General features: G+C 27.8%; 6 protein-coding genes across 12 annotated transcripts; 4 read left to right on the top strand and 2 right to left on the bottom strand.

Annotated features, from left to right (window-relative positions):
• The first annotated feature begins 81 nt into the window (after nucleotides 1-81).
• LOC100649990 (xaa-Pro aminopeptidase 3) lies at nucleotides 82-2,968 on the top strand. Its single transcript, XM_020868568.2, has 6 exons — nucleotides 82-224; nucleotides 339-1,283; nucleotides 1,357-1,719; nucleotides 1,789-1,962; nucleotides 2,050-2,348; nucleotides 2,542-2,968. Exons 1-4 carry the CDS (start codon nucleotides 176-178, stop codon nucleotides 1,953-1,955), a joined length of 1,524 nt encoding a protein of 507 aa, XP_020724227.2. The 5' UTR covers nucleotides 82-175; the 3' UTR covers nucleotides 1,956-1,962; nucleotides 2,050-2,348; nucleotides 2,542-2,968.
• On the bottom strand, nucleotides 2,335-5,554 carry LOC100649872 (multifunctional protein ADE2). Its single transcript, XM_003394057.4, has 6 exons — nucleotides 5,210-5,554; nucleotides 4,088-4,411; nucleotides 3,661-4,004; nucleotides 3,311-3,586; nucleotides 2,715-2,859; nucleotides 2,335-2,633 (listed from the first exon to the last, which is right to left on the bottom strand). Exons 1-6 carry the CDS (start codon nucleotides 5,214-5,216, stop codon nucleotides 2,467-2,469), a joined length of 1,263 nt encoding a protein of 420 aa, XP_003394105.1. The 5' UTR covers nucleotides 5,217-5,554; the 3' UTR covers nucleotides 2,335-2,466.
• A 260-nt stretch (nucleotides 5,555-5,814) lies between these two features.
• On the top strand, nucleotides 5,815-9,741 carry LOC100649761 (amidophosphoribosyltransferase). 4 transcript variants are annotated; one of them, XM_020868567.2, is made up of 9 exons: nucleotides 5,815-6,118; nucleotides 6,291-6,312; nucleotides 7,121-7,328; nucleotides 7,407-7,699; nucleotides 7,784-8,033; nucleotides 8,184-8,417; nucleotides 8,513-8,640; nucleotides 8,729-8,950; nucleotides 9,074-9,741. In XM_020868567.2, exons 3-9 carry the CDS (start codon nucleotides 7,124-7,126, stop codon nucleotides 9,344-9,346), a joined length of 1,605 nt encoding a protein of 534 aa, XP_020724226.1. In that variant the 5' UTR covers nucleotides 5,815-6,118; nucleotides 6,291-6,312; nucleotides 7,121-7,123; the 3' UTR covers nucleotides 9,347-9,741. The 4 variants fall into 4 exon arrangements, with proteins under 4 accessions (XP_020724226.1, XP_012175860.1, XP_048260054.1 ...); XM_012320470.3 differs by lacking the exon at nucleotides 6,291-6,312 and having other exon boundaries at nucleotides 5,816-6,118; XM_048404097.1 differs by lacking the exons at nucleotides 5,815-6,118; nucleotides 6,291-6,312 and adding an exon at nucleotides 6,383-6,398.
• On the bottom strand, nucleotides 8,477-11,517 carry LOC100650191. Its single transcript, XM_003394061.4, has 4 exons — nucleotides 11,376-11,517; nucleotides 10,968-11,177; nucleotides 10,621-10,879; nucleotides 8,477-10,548 (listed from the first exon to the last, which is right to left on the bottom strand). Exons 2-4 carry the CDS (start codon nucleotides 11,148-11,150, stop codon nucleotides 9,914-9,916), a joined length of 1,077 nt encoding a protein of 358 aa, XP_003394109.1. The 5' UTR covers nucleotides 11,151-11,177; nucleotides 11,376-11,517; the 3' UTR covers nucleotides 8,477-9,913.
• On the top strand, nucleotides 11,395-18,495 carry LOC100649649 (protein SDA1 homolog). 4 transcript variants are annotated; one of them, XM_048404093.1, is made up of 10 exons: nucleotides 11,395-11,485; nucleotides 12,414-12,508; nucleotides 12,571-12,675; nucleotides 14,461-14,559; nucleotides 14,643-15,158; nucleotides 15,239-15,473; nucleotides 15,550-15,685; nucleotides 16,348-16,669; nucleotides 16,763-17,470; nucleotides 17,796-18,495. In XM_048404093.1, exons 2-10 carry the CDS (start codon nucleotides 12,422-12,424, stop codon nucleotides 17,994-17,996), a joined length of 2,409 nt encoding a protein of 802 aa, XP_048260050.1. In that variant the 5' UTR covers nucleotides 11,395-11,485; nucleotides 12,414-12,421; the 3' UTR covers nucleotides 17,997-18,495. The 4 variants fall into 4 exon arrangements, with proteins under 4 accessions (XP_048260050.1, XP_048260049.1, XP_048260048.1 ...); XM_048404092.1 differs by lacking the exon at nucleotides 11,395-11,485 and adding an exon at nucleotides 11,753-11,887; XM_048404091.1 differs by lacking the exon at nucleotides 11,395-11,485 and adding an exon at nucleotides 11,846-11,979.
• LOC110120345 (origin recognition complex subunit 5) lies at nucleotides 12,571-14,290 on the top strand. Its single transcript, XM_020868569.2, has 2 exons — nucleotides 12,571-12,675; nucleotides 12,794-14,290. The coding sequence occupies exon 2, from the start codon at nucleotides 12,887-12,889 to the stop codon at nucleotides 14,183-14,185; it is 1,299 nt and encodes a 432-aa protein (XP_020724228.2). The 5' UTR covers nucleotides 12,571-12,675; nucleotides 12,794-12,886; the 3' UTR covers nucleotides 14,186-14,290.
• Nucleotides 18,496-19,076: the final 581 nt, after the last annotated feature.

Genomic DNA, 19,076 nt, shown 5'->3' with positions numbered 1-19,076 from the left:
GCAGCTCAGAATGGATATGTTGTATACAATTTACAAAAGTACTATACAAATCAACTCTATATTGACTACCGAATAACATGGCGTGATTCTATATGTTTCGATTATTAAGATTTTTTTTAATATTTTCATAAAGATCTTTAGTATATCTAAATATTTTTGTTAAAACTACATTAACATGTTTAATACTTTGAGGAACTCTATTATATATCAAATTAAAAAATATGGTAAGAAATAAAAAAATAAAAGTACCGATAAATAATAGATTATATTTTTCCAAATGTGTATGTGCAAGGTTATAAACATAAAGCTTCTTACATTAATATTCATTGTAATTTTAGGGCAACGAACGTACATAGGAAATTCATTAGATACCATTACAAATAATTCAAATCGGCGACAATCTAAAGAATCATTGAATATTTCTTATCAATCATGCGGCCAACCAACAGCAGTAACACATCCTCATTTAATGAAGAATGGAGAAGTTGTACCTGGTATTCAGCTTTGTGAATTCAAAAAGAGACGAAACAAACTGATAAAGAATATTATTTCATATGCTTGTGTCACAAATCTAGGCAAATCACATATTATCATTATTCCTTCTGCTTCCAAAGTATACATGTCTGACAAAATTCCGTATGTTTTTCGTCAAAATACGGACTTTTTGTATTTTACTGGTTGTCAAGAAGCCAATAGTATTTTGATAATTACAGCAAAAAATGAAAACTTTGTAACTACCTTATTTTTAACACAACAAGATGAACATTCTGAACTATGGGATGGCCCTAAAACTGGAATTGAGATAGCACCTAAAATGTTTGGTGTTGATGAAGCATTTCCAGTAACAGAGTTCGAACAATTTTTTGTTTCTTTTATGAATGAAAATAAAAAAAGTACTATTTGGTATGACAATGTTGATGTAGCACAACCTAATTTACACAATAAATTATGTGAATTAATGAAAGTAACAAGTGGTCAAATGGTTGTTTCTCCAACAAATATAATACATAAAATCAGATTAATTAAATCACAATCTGAAATAGATTTAATGAGAAAGAGTTGTGAAATTATATCAGCAGCAATATCTAAAACTATAGAAATATCAAAACCTAAAATGAGTGAGCATCATCTGTTTGCAACTGTGGATTATGAATGTAGAATGAATGGTGCAGAATTTTTAGCATATCCACCAGTTGTTGCTGCGGGTAACAATGCTAATATTATCCATTATATTACTAACAATCAAATAATTAAAGATGGAGATATGGTTTTGATGGATGCAGGTTTGTTAGCATATTTATAGATGACAAATATTTTATTCTTCATTGTACCTTTATTCTTTAAAATTTTTATTAGGTTGTGAATATCATGGTTATTCATCTGATGTAACCAGAACATGGCCAATTAATGGAACATTTACTCAAGAACAAAAAGTCTTATATGACATAGTACTGGATGTTCAAAATATTTTAATTCATAAACTAAAAGAATTACCATCGTTAGATCAATTATATCATGATATGTGCTTTTTATTAGGCAAAAGATTACAAGAAAGTGGTCTAATACCAAAACATTTGAATAAAAACGAATTATTTTCTGCGGTTTACACTTATTGCCCACATCATGTAAGCCATTATTTGGGGATGGATGTACACGACACTGGGAAGATTTCTAGGAGTCTGAAGCTTCAACCAGGAATGATAGTCACAGTGGAACCTGGTAATATATCTTGGGAAACATTAATTTATTTATAACACTTAAAATAACTTTACTTTTTATCATTTATAGGAATATATATTAATCATAAAAATCGATTTGCACCATCAGAATTTTATGGCTTAGCTGTTCGTATTGAAGATGATATTTTAATAACAGAAAATGGTCCAATAAATTTAACGGAAAACTGTCCAAAAGAAATTATCAAAATTGAAGCTTTAGCGAGTCAACATTTGTAATGATAAAGTGTGTGTAATATGTATACTGACTGATTTAATATAATTTTATTGACATGTTCGATACAAAATAATCATTCAAGTTTTTTTGTTTCAGATTAAGTATATAATACATAAAAGATGATTGCATACAAAATTATGCATATTTTTATTTTATTCGTAAATTTGTTTAAATGTGAATAAATGAATATTATATACTTGTAACCAATAAAGGATAACTAAGAAAAACAATAACACGGTATACACAAAAAGGGCTAGTACAAACATTTATGTAAAATAAAATTCATTCACGAACTGATTACTCAAATATAAATGATAGCCCAAATACCACAAATATATATATAGTAACATAAATATCATAGGAAATTTACATTAAATGAAATTAAGAGCTTTAAGGTATTTATCTTACATTGATTTGTATAAACTTGTATAAACAATTGCTTAATTAGTTGTTTACAATGTAATGTGTACAATTAAGTTGTAAAGTTGTAATATTAAATTTTGACACAATATATTATATAACAAGATTTTTTAGTTTAACATCAGCTTGCTTTAAAGTAATGTAATTTATCAACTGCTTTACTCGTAGACGTGCCCAAACCATATGGTCATGTAATGCATGAATTTGAGCGGCCGATAATGCTGCACTTTCAGGATAAGCAACTGTGGTGCATCCAATCCCTGGAAATTTAGTAAATTCTATTTAATAATGTTCTTATAACAAAAACTGATAGCATGATTAAATTACAGTCGAGAATTCACCTGATGGAACATTAATAGACGACCATAAATCTTGTGAAATATTAATATTATTGAAAGGTGGGCAATTAATAACAGGCAGAGCTGTGTTTCCAGAGAGTACTGGACCCAATCCATTACTTCTCCCTGCTACAGCTATTAACACCACCTAGAAGAGAGAAGAAAAACTTGTGATAATTCAAAAATAAACAGCACATATTTGTCAATATCAGTAGTTTTATCATTATGTTTTCGTGATTAAACGACTTCGCAATATACGTCCAAGTGATATTCAATTTATTATGAATTCAAATATTGTTGATACTTTATTTACTGTATTAAATACAGTATGTAGTACACATAGTGTATTTAAATACAATATTTATTTACTGTATTTAATGCAGTAAATAGACTATTATTGCTGTTATTCTTGTAATTATTATTCGTTATTTAAATGAGTGTAAATACCTCTAACATATTTTTATATACGTATAAATATCAAAATATACGATATTTTATTTTATATAACTACAAGTTTATCAAAATATAAATTATAAAATCTCTAAAATATAATATAAAAATTATAATCCATTCATTTTTTAAACTGATAGTATATGTACCTTTTCATAAGTACCTTCGTATTCTGCAAGAATACGCAATGTTTCTTGAGTGCCTTTATGGGCACTGCATACACGAAGTTGAACCTTTAAACCTAAAGACTTTGCATGTTCTGCTATTTTTTTACAATGATCTACATCAGAAGGTGACCCCATTAAAATAACAACAAGACTCCTAGCTGGTGGAATGAGAAAGTCAAGTTGATCTGCTACCCATTTAAAATTACGTTTTACTGTATCCAAATCTTCTTGAGTTACAGTATTCAAATTTCTATATACCTACAAAGCAAAGGTAATGAAATTAAGTTAAAAAAATATCATACCTTTATTTGCAGGATAACTACATCAAATACCTGTTTATCTTTCATCAATCTTTTATCACCAGATGGCCAAAGTCTCCAAGAGTCACTGTCAATTATATCTGCTACCATAATTTCACCATTTATGTTCACTCCAAATTCTATTTTCATATCAATAAGAGCACAATCTCTAGTTGCCCATGCCCTTTCTAAAACCTCAAATACAACAAGTGCAGTACGTTGCATAATATCAAATTCATCTTTCCCTATTAAAAGTTCATTCAACTTAAAACCAATAGAAATAATTTGTTCCTCTGACCATTGTGGATCATGATTGGCATCATCTTTAAAGAATGTTTCTTGTAATGGTGGATTAAATCTATATCCTTCAGGAACTTCTAAGCAATAAAGATTAAAACAAAGTAACACAAATAATAAACATCTATATATAACTTTGTAATTACAGTAATTATTATTATACCTTGATGCCTTTTTAAAAAACTGCCTGTAGCCAATCTTCTAGTGATCCATTCTATTGGGACCATTTCACATTTTTGTGCAATAAAAGCAGTGTCATTTACCACTTCAATAAATGCAGTTTTTATTCCAGCTTCATTTAACAATTGAAAAACTTTAGCTGTAGTAGCTGTACTAATTGCAGCTTTCCCTTTTAAATAATGAGATTTTTCACCATCTCCAGCAGTAATACGATCCTTACTTTGTAAGAGACATAAAGTAGAATCATTTAGAACTTCATAAACCTTTTTGGTTTTTCCTTCAATTATGAGTTTCCCACACTTATATTCTAATGATATAAAAATTATTTATATTATATAAGCTATTGAAAGAGATAAAACCTCTTACAGAAAACAAATTATTATATCTAATAAAAATTTAACATTAAATAATATCATTTCAGTTTTAATGTAAATTAAATAAAATTAATATAATTAATATGGTATGATATTAAATTGTAGGATTTAGAAATATGAATATTTAAGTAAATGAGCCATATAAAGATAAAATAATTTGTATATTATTGAACACAAACTATAAAATTTGTCCATTTAAGAATATATATAAGATATATAGATTATGAAAGCATTCCATAATATTTCATACATCCGTACCGTATATATCGCACCATATATATCGTACCGTATATATCGTTTTGTATTGTGGTTAAAATATTATGAATATTAAACGATTAAGTGATACTATTAAAAAAACATATTAATTGTAATTTTTTTTCAATTAGATGAAAACAACGAAATAGACAATTTATATATCTAATAGAAGCAATAATCTTTAATGAAATATTATAATCACGTGTGATTACATTTTTAAAATATAAATTATATGTCTGCATATTTTATTTATTATGTATTTTGTATTCTTTATCTATTCGAACAGACAAACATATAAAAGATACTTGTCTGGAAGATGAATATAAATCTCCAATGTCGAAAATAAAATAAAATACTTTCTAACTTATATTTCTAATACATAGATTAAACCAAAAAAAAGTCATTTCATCTTTTTAAAATCATATTTTACTCATTTTTCTTTTATAAATGTAATGCACTTTGTAGTAGATACTTACCTTTCATGTTTTCTGTCTTCGATCCACTTAGCAAATACTTCGTATTCGTAACTTCTCAATTCCCATACGATTAACGATCTTTAATGATCCCCTCTTTCAAAACTTTGCTTCGCTTGATTGGTGTAAATTTATAAATGATCTTTATATAAGTTACATGTTAGATCTATGAATATCGCGTGTATCATATGAAGAAAAATTCTTGAAGAGATCACAAAAAAACCAAATGCTCTAATTCAAGGAATCTTAATCAAATCTAAGGAGTTTGAATAAACTTTGCTATTTTAAAAACTGACAAAATTATCGAATGCTATAGGGATACATAACACTAATATCATGCTTATTTTAAACATATAAATTAGCTTTAAAAGTTCTTTAGAAATGACATGTCACGTGTCATAAATATAAATTGATATACTAAAAAGTCATAATAAGATTAATCATCAATCATAAACAGCTCGATCATGAAAAAGAAAGTTCTTATAAACAACATGATGCTATAATATATTGTTATCATTATATAAGCTTGGATTTCTATGATTTGATTACTGAAAGTTTAATTTATATCAAAAAGAAATTGAAATAGCTATAAAATCATTTATAATGACAAATTAAAAAATAATAATCACTTAGCTAAATTTAATGTACGCGTAGATATATTGATTAAACGGTAGACTATAATCGATCTTTTATAAAACTTTAGCAAGTTACATCCGATATTTTAATAAATGAAAGCAAGCAGTCAAAGAATTTAAAAGTAAGATAATAACTAAAGAAGCTAACCCCTCCAGTTAAAAACAAATTTCCATTGACCAGCATATTCATTCGTATTTCTAAAGCCAGTCGAGAAACATCTCTTGTGAATCTTATTCAAGCTGACAGACCCGAAGGCTCAAACTTCTGACGCACGTGGTATGTATGAATACATAGTTTCAAATTTGTATACTTGAATGAAAATGTTTTGATAGAGTGATCGAATCCAATGATAATCCATTAAAGTAACGCAATAAAATAAATTTAGTCATAAGAGAAATAATATGAAAAAAATTTAGATGTAATTTATTTTTTACATTTGTTATTACAGCGTCAAGGATCATATTCAACAAGTAGGTACAGTCTCTGATAAAAAGATTGCAATTGTAATAGAATTACAAACTTAATTTCTTCAATTGATTGAATATTGAACAAATTGGTAAAATTATTATTATAATCATCTTCAAAATGAGATACTCATCATTTATAATTTTTTCATATTGAATACGTTATTGTTCCAATGATTTACATACATACACACAACCATGCACGTACGCGTATGTGTATTATAAAAAAAGAATATATTAAGTTTTAGATAGTAAAATCTGTATATTATAAATTGAAGAAAAAACTTACCTTCTTTCTCCCTCTTTTTTACATATTTCATGATTGCTATAATTCTGATTACGATTACATTAAAATAATTATTTACTAATATATTTTACAATATTGCATCAAATGGCAAGATTAACTTGTAAATATTTTCTACGTAATCAATATCAGTATGTATAAAATCAGGGATGTAATGATGAAATCAGTTGCGAAATACAGATTAAGCAAATATATTAAAAAATGTAGTAATAACATTGGAAGAAGAATTCTATCTGTTTATTAGGGGTCAATAGTTTATATAGGGTCATTATTGATAATTCCTAAGAAATCTCAAGGGTCTGCTCTGCTTTACAATATAAAGAAACTGTTTTCTTTTCATTATTGCGTAATATTATATAGTTACCTTAACTTCTTTTAAGTTTCAATCTTAAATTGATTTTTTATTATATTTAAAAATGTAAGTTTCAATTTATGGTATATATGATAAAGTAATATATCTTAAGAGTATTTTTCATTTCATATTTTATCTGATAAATTAATGTCTTCCAGATTATGATTAAAATATCTTGTAACATGCAAGCAGATTCTCGCACTGAAATAGTACCTCAAGAAAGTAAAAGAGATAAAGTACTGTGCACTAAAAAACAAATGAGAGGTCAAACAATGACTGGCCTCACACATGAATGTGGAGTTTTTGGATGCATTGCTGCAGGTGACTGGCCATCACAAATTGACGTTGCTCAAGTGATTTGTTTAGGTAAATTTATAAATGCATTTACTATCATATATTTCTTTAGAAAATATTATATAATAAATATTATTAATATTTATCTAGGTTTAGTGGCATTACAACATAGAGGTCAAGAAAGTGCAGGCATTGTTACAAGTGAAGGTGTATGTTCAAAATCTTTTCATGTCCACAAGGGTATGGGTATGATTAATAACATTTTCAATGATGAAAACATGAAAAAACTCAGTGGAAATCTTGGAATTGGTCATACTAGATATAGTACAAGCGCAGCTAGTGAAGAAGTTAATTGTCAACCATTTGTAGTTCATACTGCACATGGAGCATTAGCAGTTGCACACAATGGAGAGCTAGTGAATACAGAATCATTAAGAAAAATGGTATTTCTATCTGTAGAAAATATACAAGAAATATTTTCATATTAATTTAATATTTGTTTCTGATAATTTTTGATTTGCTGTTAGGTACTAGGACGTGGAGTTGGTTTATCAACTCTCTCGGATTCTGAATTAATAACACAAGCACTTTGTTTGAATCCTCCTGAAGGTGAAGTTAATGGCCCAGATTGGCCAGCACGTATAAAACATCTCATGCAATTAGCACCATTATCATATTCATTAGTAATTATGCAAAGAGATAAGATATATGGTGTTAGAGATCCATATGGAAATCGTCCATTATGTCTTGGAAAAATTGTACCAATTGGTAATTTAGGTATATCATCAATTACAATAAAAACTTTATAATAGAATGTCAGAATTTTATAATATATCACATTAGATAAATCTCTTTCTATTACTATGAATGAAATAAATTATCTTGTCAATGATTAATCGAAATTAACAAAATCTTTTGATATGATAGGTAATGAATCAGATGATGATGATGAAGCTGAAGGTTGGGTTATTTCGTCCGAATCATGTGGCTTCTTAAGTATTGGAGCACGATATGTACGTGAAGTATTTCCTGGAGAAATTGTAGAATTAACGCGCGAAGGTATTAAAACTATAGACATTGTTGATAGACCAGACAAAAAGCCTCAGGCATTTTGCATCTTTGAATACGTTTATTTCGCACGTAGCGACAGTATTTTTGAAGGTAATCTATCACAATATAATAAAATGAAAATAACATAACATAACAAAAATTTTAGGATATATAATTATAGTAAGTTGTTTTATTTCTCATAATAGGACAAATGGTTTATTCTGTTCGCATGCAATGTGGACGAGAACTTGCTTTAGAATCTCCGGTAGAAGCAGATATAGTTAGTTCAGTACCTGAATCTGGAACTGCAGCAGCACATGGTTATGCCAGAGAGGTAGAGTTATTAATTTATAAGGATTTTATAATTACAATGAACAATAATATAAAACATATAACTGCATATATGTATTATTAATTCACAGTCTCAAATATCTTTTGCGGAAGTGTTGTGCAAGAATAGATATGTTGGCCGAACGTTTATTCAGCCCAGTACACGACTTAGACAACTTGGCGTGGCAAAAAAATTTGGAGCTTTATCAGAAAATGTAAAAGGAAAAAAATTAATTCTTATAGATGATTCGATTGTCAGAGGAAATACTATTGGACCTATTATTAAGTTACTTCGCGATGCAGGAGCGAAAGAAGTAAATCCTTTTTTTCGCTATTTTGTTTAAATTTGATATCCACGTTATTGTATCACCAGTATTGTAATTAGTTTGAAATTTATGAAAAAACAAATAATATATAAATCTTTCTTTCCTTTACAGGTTCATATTAGAATTGCTTCCCCTCCATTAAAATATCCTTGTTATATGGGAATTAACATACCAACAAGAGAAGAATTAATTGCTAATAAATTGGATAATGTGAAATTAGCGAAACATGTTGGAGCTGATAGTTTAACATACCTTTCAGTGGACGGACTTGTAAAAGCCGTAAGATTTGGTATGGATAACCGTGAAAGTAGTTATATTGGTCATTGTACTGCCTGTTTGACAGGAGACTATCCTGATGAACTTCCTAGTGATTTGGAATGGTAAAAAAATAAATTGTATTTATGTATTTATGAATAGTGAATTATACATGTCTAAATCAGAAATACGTGTCTCCAGCATTAAAAAATTTGATTTCTTTATATATATTAATTGATTGATTAATATAATACAATGTAATGTTAAAAAGTAATTCAGTATTTGAAAATTAATTTAAATAAGATTCACTCTATTTGGTATATAATAATAGAAACTGATAATATTTTATTGAAATATATTGTTCAGAAATATCTTACTTCTTACTTTGTTATGTTTTGATAAATAAGTTTAGTATAGAAGTACCACTATATTAATTTTAGATTAAGTTAGAAAAGTAAAATTAAGCAATAGAGATTAAGAAATAAATAAATGTTATTCATTTGAATGAATATCAGTGATATTAACTTCGTTATTGTATATTACTTAATTTATAGACATATTCGCAATAACTTTATGTACATTCCTGTTAATTTATTGTTGCATGCGATTGGAAATATCCTTTTGCAACTATTTTAATTATTGTGAAATTTCTTTCATCTTTCCTTCTCATTTAAGTTTTTTTATAATTTTAACATTTTATGGATTTATTTGATCATTTGATATGATCTCACATCTATCATTTCCTTCTGTATTTTCATTTTCTTTAATTTCTAATAAATTAAAACTTTTAGCAATATTAGACTTATCAGATGTGTCTTTCAAACTTGACTCTTCATCATCATCCATATGTTTTTCTAATAAGATATGTTTTGTTTTGAATTCTTTGCTTTGTCTATTTTGACTCACACTTAGTTGTTTGTTTCGAACCAGCTTAGTCTTATAACCTTTTACAGATCTCATTGAACAATGATTATCATTTTTTGAGACTGAAGATTCAGATTCTAATGAAATTTTATGTTTCTTTTGATTTTCATAACAATTGTCTTCAGTAGTGTTTGAAGTTTGATCATTAATTTCTTTAGGATACATACATTTTGAATCAATTTGATTATCACAGTAACTTAATTCCTTCTTTGCATCAACATGAATAGACTTATTAAAATTAGAAACTTCATCCTTATGGTTATATATAGCAAATGGATTATCCTCATCAGACTCAGACTCTAATATTATACCTTGAGATTTTTTTTCTTGTCTGATTCGTTGTTTTTCTAAATATGAATGTAATGCATTTAACCTATTATCTCGCAGAGTCTTCCAAAATAAAAGAGCTATAAAAACAGAAAAAATTATAATAAAGATATGCAATATCAAATAAATTGAGCTGCTGCTGTTTTTGGTACCTTCTTTTTGATATTGAGAAGGTATTCCTGCTTCTTTAAGTGTATTTGGATTTGGAATACACTCATTATTTTCAGAATCACCTAGTACTTCTGTTCTAGACTTTGTAAAGATTCTTTGCATTTTTAGTAATTTTCTAGTTTTAGCAAAATATTTAAAATTTGAAGCAGTATCAAAGACAGGGTCATCTACCATGGGACTATCATTTTTTGTAAAAAACATATAAGTGCCGACAACATCTTCATAGGAACCCTCATAAAACTGAAATTGTTAAAAACAGAAATATAATACAAAATCTGTAAAATGTTGATCTTTTTTATTTATTTATATATATATCTTTTATAATTACCTTTCCATTAATTTGCATTATAGGATGTTCCGTATCTATACCGATCATATCCAATCGTAATTCTTTTTCACTAAACACATTACTATCAACAAGCCCTTCAAATTCTACATATACGAGAATTTCTTCCTCATCTTCGGATATTTCTTCGTCTATTTCCGTAGTGATTATATGCATATTACTCATGATTCTTACTGACGCTTATTTGTCGTTCTTTGCACAAATTTAAAAAAATATATACATATTATTAATCACAAATATTTATAAAAAAAAATGAAGTGGAGTTATGGATTGATTTGAGTTTATCGGTAATTAAAATTTATCAATAAAATTGATTATTAATGTGTGTATGGCATTTAATATACACAATATACTCGCACGTAAATTATATATAAATATTGAAACATCTACCTATACATATATAGTTATAAATAGTTATTAACTCTTAGAGTGCTATGGACGCATACATGCGTCTGGCAAAAGCTGTCGGTGTGGACTAAAGACACATATATCCGTTTTCTGTAAGTGCCCGGTATGGACTAAGGACGCACAAATGCGTTTGACAATTTTTCCGAACACCTACGCAGAAGTAATACTATTACGTTTGTGTGAAATAAATATAAATGCATTCCTTAGTAACGGCGGTAAACAAATGCCAATAACGCTTATTACGATTTGCGCTTTGAATAGTCAATCAACAGAGTTCAGTCTAGGGAAAAAGTACTCTGTCCACAGCGACCGTCAGCGCTGGCCGCGCGCCATCCGTACGGACTGCATAGGCCGCGAGTATTCAGCACTCTAAGGGTTAGGTTGGGGTTAGGTTGGGGTATTCGAATAAATAATTGTCGGTTTTGTAGGTATCATTAACCAATTGCAAAAAATTGCGATAAAATCTTTTCCATTTTCTCAAAGATCGCGTCAAGGTACTTACCATAATAAAATATATAGTATATACAGGCGAAAAGTAAGGTTACTCTTTGGCTTAGATTGACGGTTTTATTAGAAAATTCAAATGGTAAATATATTCTATCTTGAATTTTTTATTATTGCTTCTTAAGATAATCCTTCTTTCTATTTTGTGCAAGACTTGTATTTTATCTGTCATAAAAAATACAATTCTATCTGGAAATAAATTTGTTTGACAATATTCAAATTAGTTAACCATCTTTTATGTAGGAAACACGTGTACATAATATATATTAGGTAATATTATTAAATTCTACGATTGTAGTAAAGTTCAATCGAAGAAAAGAATTATAATATATTCGATTATATCTTCTTGTTATTGAAAATTAAATAAATTTGCAAAATTATTATTATTTACATAATATTTATATAATATTTATATGATTATTATATGCATTGTTATAAGTAATTTTTTAATTTATATATAATAATTATAATTTGTAATCTATATGTGTATAAATTTATTTTTATGTATGAATTTAGGTAAAAAAATGGTGAGACACAATAATCAGTTACCAGAAAATCTTCCGCAATTGCAAAATCTTATTAAACGTGATCCAGAATCTTACAAGGAAGAAGTAAGTCTTCAATGCAATATTTTTATTTAATATATTTAATATGGTTTCTAATCTTTTTACAGTTCCTTCAGCAACATCAGCATTACAAATCAATTTTAGAAGTCTTTCGTTTAGCACCAAATAAGTTTAATAAAAGCCTTGATGAAGTAGTCATCTTTTTGGCACAGGTAATTTTAATAATATTTTGGAAGACTATACTTCATAATTCTAATAAGTATACATTTGTTTCATGATTTTTATGCTATAATAGTCCCAAATATTAGAAAAATGCTTTTTTTTTTGCAGGTATAATTAACAAAGTATATGAAGGAAATAATTTGTTTATTGTAATATTATTACAAATTGCTTATTAGTAAGAAAGCTTTAAAGATTGTAGCTATGGAGAAATATTTGGAATATTTGGATGGAAAGATCATATGTCGCAAAAAAGTTATAATGCAACTGTACTCTTTAATTGGTTATTCTGATGAACCAATGCCACATAGCATATTTGTCTATGGTCATGTAGCTACTGGAAAATCCTTAGTAGTGCAAAATATGCTCTCATACTTAAAATACAATGTAGCTACTATTAATTGTATAGAACATATAGCCAATAGACACATATTTGAGTACATCCTGGGTGATTTGTCACTATGTTTTAATAATTTTCCAACTAATAATCAAGTGCAACACAAATGTGATAATTTTGTTGACTTTATAATAAGTCTTAAAGAAATTTCTATGAATGATACTCGACCGATTATAATAGTACTTGATAAGTGTGATAAATTACGAGATATTGATATTGGTTTATTACCTACGTTTTTAAAGCTCAGAGAATTATCAAATGTCAATGTTTGTGTAATATTCATAACTGATGTAGTGTGGGAAAAGTTTCATGTCAAGATTGGTATACATGAACCATTTAAAATTCACTTTCCACAATATACAAAAAATGAATTAATTGAAATTTTACTTTTAAGTATGCCATGTGATTATGAAGATGGATTTTACAAAAATTATTTAAATTTATTTCTTTCTGTATTTTTTCGATTCTGTCGAGATCTTAATGAACTTTGTTACATGGCAAAAATAAATTTTTCTAAATATATAGAACCTATTAAACTTGATCAGTCTAAAAAAAATGATACTGCTTTGTTATGGAGAAATATTTCTGCCACTTTTAAAGCAAATTTAGAAGTCATTTATCTACGAGTTTCCTCTGAAAATTTTACAACAAATAATCAATTATCTAAAGATATTGAATCAACAATGAGATTGGCATTAAGTTTTGAATTACCATATTATGCAAAGTATATATTAATTGCATCATATTTGGCCTCATATAATCCTGCAAAAGAAGATAAATATATATTTATGAAACAAAAATTCAAGAGGAAGAAGAGAATTACTGATAAAAAAAAGATAATGTTAAATGCTTTTTGTGGACCTTACAATTTTCCAGTATCTAGAATGATTGCTATTTTTTGTGCAATTCTTAATGAAAAAGTTGATATAAATGCTAACCTACTTTCACAAATTCCATCTATGTGTCAACTTGGTTTACTATCAGTCGTAGGAAATTATAATTTGAATGAACCAAAACTCAAGTGTTGCGTATCATATGATTTTATTCTTGTCATAGCTAAAACTGTTGGATTTAATATACAAAATTATTTGTATAATTTATGTTAGACCAAGAATGCATTAACTAAAACCATTTAATTATTACACTAATTTATTTATTTTAATTTGTATTTCTTGATTAGTTCTTCATGAGAAATAAAACATTAAATTTTATAAACATATTATTTTCTTCTCACAAATAGATTAATTGTAGCACAAATTATTATCTTATACTCATACTTATTATCTCATGTCACAAAATATGTATGTATAAATTTAACATAAGTTGTTACTATTTTACTTAAATTAGAATTTCATTATGTAATTCTTTTGTTTAAATGTAGGTGGCCCATTGTTACCCAAATATATTAGAATCATTTCCTCAAGAAATCATTGATGTACTGCAAACATATAATACAGTACTTGATAATGATATGCGATTAGTAAGTGTAAAGCACTAAAAACAATATTAAATAAAGTTTAAATTGAGTTTCTCTTTCTTATAAAGTGTATACCTTTTTTATAGACATTTTGTAAAGCTCTGATTCAACTACGTAACAAATCTCTACTAGAACCTACTGTACTTCTGAGTTTATTTTTTGAACTTCTAAGATGTCAAGATAAAAATTTAAGGCAATTTCTTCAAACACACATTATTGCTGATATTAAGAATGTGAATTCTAAACAAAAGAATACAAAAATTAATACAACTTTACAAAACTTTATGTTTTCAATGTTAAAAGACTCTAATGTCAGGAGTGCAAAAATGTCAACAGACATCATGATAGAATTATATAATAAAAGTATTTGGAATGATGCAAAAACTGTAAATGTTCTGGCAACAGGATGTTTTGTTAAGGCAACCAAAGTTATGGTTGCTTGCTTGAAATTCTTCCTGGGCACAGGTATAGAAGAACAGGAAAATGAGGAGAGCGACAGCGATAGTGAACCAAATATTAAAGAAATTATAATGGCTAATAGAGTAAATAAAAAAACAAAGAAACGCGAGAAACAGTTAGCAAAAGCGAAGCAACTGTTAGCAGTAAGTCACTAATAGTTAATAGATACCAGGATACAGTCTACAAATGATATTAATATATATGTAAATTTTAAATGTTCTAGAAGTCTAAGAAGAAAGCAACAAAAGCACCGAGATTTAATTTCTCAGCATTACATTTAATTCATGACCCACAAGGTTTTGCAGAAAAATTATTCAAACAGTTGGAAAAAAATAATGACAGATTTGAGATTAAATTATTAGCTTTAGATGTAATTTCAAGGCTTATTGGTTTGCACAATCTATTTTTATTAAATTTTTATCCTTATCTACAAAGATTTTTGCAACCACATCAAAGAGGTAGTCATTTTATTATTAGAAAATTATTGTTACAAAAAAATAAACTATAATGATGTATTATTTTTAACCATTTTAGAAGTAACAAAACTTTTACAGTTTATCGCTCAAGCCTCTCATGAACTTGTACCACCTGATGTATTAGAACCAATTCTGAAGACACTAGTCAACAATTTTGTCACAGAACGAAATTCAGCTGATGTTATGGCCATAGGGTATATATAGAGTGTCCCATTTTAATCTCCCCAGGCAAATATCTCAAAAGATGAGAAATATAAAAAAATGTTTCAAACTGAAGTTGTAGCATATTGAGGGGGATATATTGTGCTATTACGTATTTGACCTTGTAATGACACTGAAAAATCTTTCAGAGATCAACTTCAAGTTTTTAAATTGAATCTCTTTTTAGAGCCAACATGATGTACAATATCCAGCCTCCAATTCGTGCAACCTCTTGGAGATGCATATCGCGTTACGGTAATGTCGATGGAATATCGAATTTGAGGAATCATATTTCTGTAATGGTTTGTGTAAAATATATATTTAGGTAGTATTTGAGAAACATCTTGATGTCAGCTATAAGATAATGTACTTAAAAATCTAGGTTCCAATTTAAAAACTCGAAGTTGACCTCTAAAAGATTTTTCAATGTCAAACAAGGTCAAATACGTTACAGCACAATATGTCTCCCTCAATATGCTACAACTTTCGTTTTAAACATTTTTTTTTATATTTCTCATATCTTTTGAAATATTTGCCTGGGGAGATTAAAATGAGATATGCTGTATATATTTATGACTCATATGTATATATGTATATATTTATGTTTTCAAAACGTTTTATCATTTTATCTAATGTAAACTTATTTTAAATGCAGGTTGAATGCTATTAGAGAGATATGTACGCGATGCCCATTAGTTATGAATGGAGATTTACTACAGGATTTAGCACGATACAAATATTACAAAGAACGAAGTGTGATGATGGCTGCACGATCTTTGATTACTCTATTCAGAAATTCGATACCTGAATTGTTGCATAAGAAGGATAGAGGACGCCCTACGGAAACGAACATTACCTTAAGTATTCAAAAATATGGTCAAATATCAGCTAATGATTTTGTACCAGGTGCTGAAGTTTTGCTCGATAATAAGGCTGATAATATCGCAGAGATTTCAAAAATTAGTATTGAAAATAATGTAAGTGAAAATACTGAAAGTAAATTTACTATTTATCTTTATCTAATATTAGCCTTAATAAGAGAAGCTTTATTAATAAAATTACGATTACAGGATAGTGATGATGAATGGATTGATATAGATTCTATAAATAATGGAGATTGCAATGATGACGATGACGATGACGATGACGACAACGATGACGATGACGATAATGACGATGACGATAATGACGATGACGATGACGATGACGATGACGATGACGACGACGACGACGATGATAATGATAATGATCATAATGACAACGATGAAAAAGAAGGAAAAGAAGAGAATTTGGGAAAGAAGAAAGAAAAACAAAGCGTAAAAAATAATAACAAAGATGTTGTTGAAAAGAGCGAAAATGAAGAAACAGAAATGAAAGTATGTGAAAATAATGATATTAAATCTAATGTAAATAACACAGAAATTGATAATGTTACAAATCAAGGTCAAGGAAAAGAATGTCGTCGGTTATCAAAACTTGAAAAGAAACGATTAAAACTAAAAACACAAGAAGATTCAAGGATGAAAAAGAACGAGATAATCACTGCAGAGAAAAGAGAAAAGGCAACTTTGGTATCCAACGAACGGTTATTGACCGATGAAGACTTCATGAAAATAGATGCGGCACTAGCAAAACAACAAATAACGTACGCCAAACGCGGTTTAAAAAGAGCTCACCCTAATGATAAAGAAACTGGAGAATTTGTCAAATTAACAGATATAGAAAATATTTATAAAAAGCGGAAACATGATAAGCAAGCACGCATTGAGTCTGTGAAGGTATGTTTCAATTTCACTGCAAACTAAAGGAATTCAATTACATTGATCCTTTTATATTAACAAATTTTGTTATTGTCATATTAACAATTAACAATTATTAATCATGTTAATCACATTAATAATTATTAAATAAAATATTAATATTTTGTTTTGTATTAATAAATTTTTAAGTATATTTAATATCACTTTAAAAAAATAAATACTTAAAATAAAAATAAATATGAGGAAAATGAAAGAAAAGGATAAAAAGAAATATATTTCTAAATTAATTTATGTATTTATTATTTACTTTAGTTTAATATATTTTTGTTTTGTTTTTTTATAGAAAGGACAAGAAGCAAGAGAAAAATTTGGTTATAAAGATGGGCGGCAAAATCCACTTTGTAGTAAAACAAATCGCGAAAAAAAGAAAACTAAAGCTTTTCAAATGTTAAAGCATAAAATAAAAGGAAAAGTGAAACGTTCTTTTAAGGAAAAACAGATTGCGTTGAGAAATCATTTGTTGAAACAAAAAAGAATGAAATAATCATGTCTACGCATTCGTATATGTATACTGTATATATATAAATAAATATGTAGTCTTTTATTTATAGTCTATAATCCAAATTATCCAAGTCCAATATATTGATGATATTCATTTTTAATTGTAGTATACCAAACATTTTTTACAATCTCGCATATGCAGTTGTGTACGGAGCTTTACTCAAGCTCGCACAGTTCTCGCTTATATATGCTATAAATAAAAGATAAGAGCCATGTTTCGGGTGGGTTATTATACCCGCTGCTGGAACGCTCCCAGCAACGTATACTAACTCGTATGCTGTCACGGACACAACTTTGTGGGATATCAATAGCTTTTGCAAATACTCTGAAACTATGATCGACCAACGGTTACATGTATAAGAAAAAGTTATTCAAAACTATGCTCCCGACAAACATATTTAAAAATCATCGAATGATCGTAATAATTGTTCAATTATCACCAAATATTGTTTAAATAAATATTAATTATGGACTAATATTAACTATGTATTATTATTTCCAACAAAAGGGTAATAAAAATACAACTTCCAAATTAGGTATATACGCATATATTTAATATTTTTATATTAGGCTGGCAACTAAGTTCACTTAGTACATATATATATGTATATGATTATATGCATTTATATATATATATAAATAGTACATATATTTGACGCATCTACTAGAAATTCGTATGATTTTTGGATATGTTGTAGAAAATGACATTTCTAATAATATATATAAAGGTCGAGCTCAGTTTTCGAAATATTTGCGAAGAACTGTCGGTACCAACACATTGAATTCTGCCTATAGTTGTATAGCAATGTATGCGTCAATATTGGTTGCCGGTCGCCGACTACTTCTGTTTATAAACAAGAGTCGGATGAGCTTAAAGGCCGTGTGCACAACGTGCATATGTAAGGCTGTAAAAAATATCTGTAGTTATGATTCATAATTTATAGACTTATACAAATAGACTGCGCGTTCTAGACGAGGTAAATATCACATTCAAGGATAGAGATTTATACTTGAAATATCGCGTTCTCTCTCATATTGTCCAAAAAGTGGGAAAAACACGAAT

Source organism: Bombus terrestris, chromosome 3 (assembly GCF_910591885.1).
Source record: "Bombus terrestris chromosome 3, iyBomTerr1.2, whole genome shotgun sequence".
Lineage (NCBI taxonomy): Eukaryota > Metazoa > Arthropoda > Insecta > Hymenoptera > Apidae > Bombus > Bombus terrestris.
The sequence above is the reverse complement of the archived record's forward strand: the minus strand, read 5'-3'. Positions and strand labels throughout refer to the sequence as shown.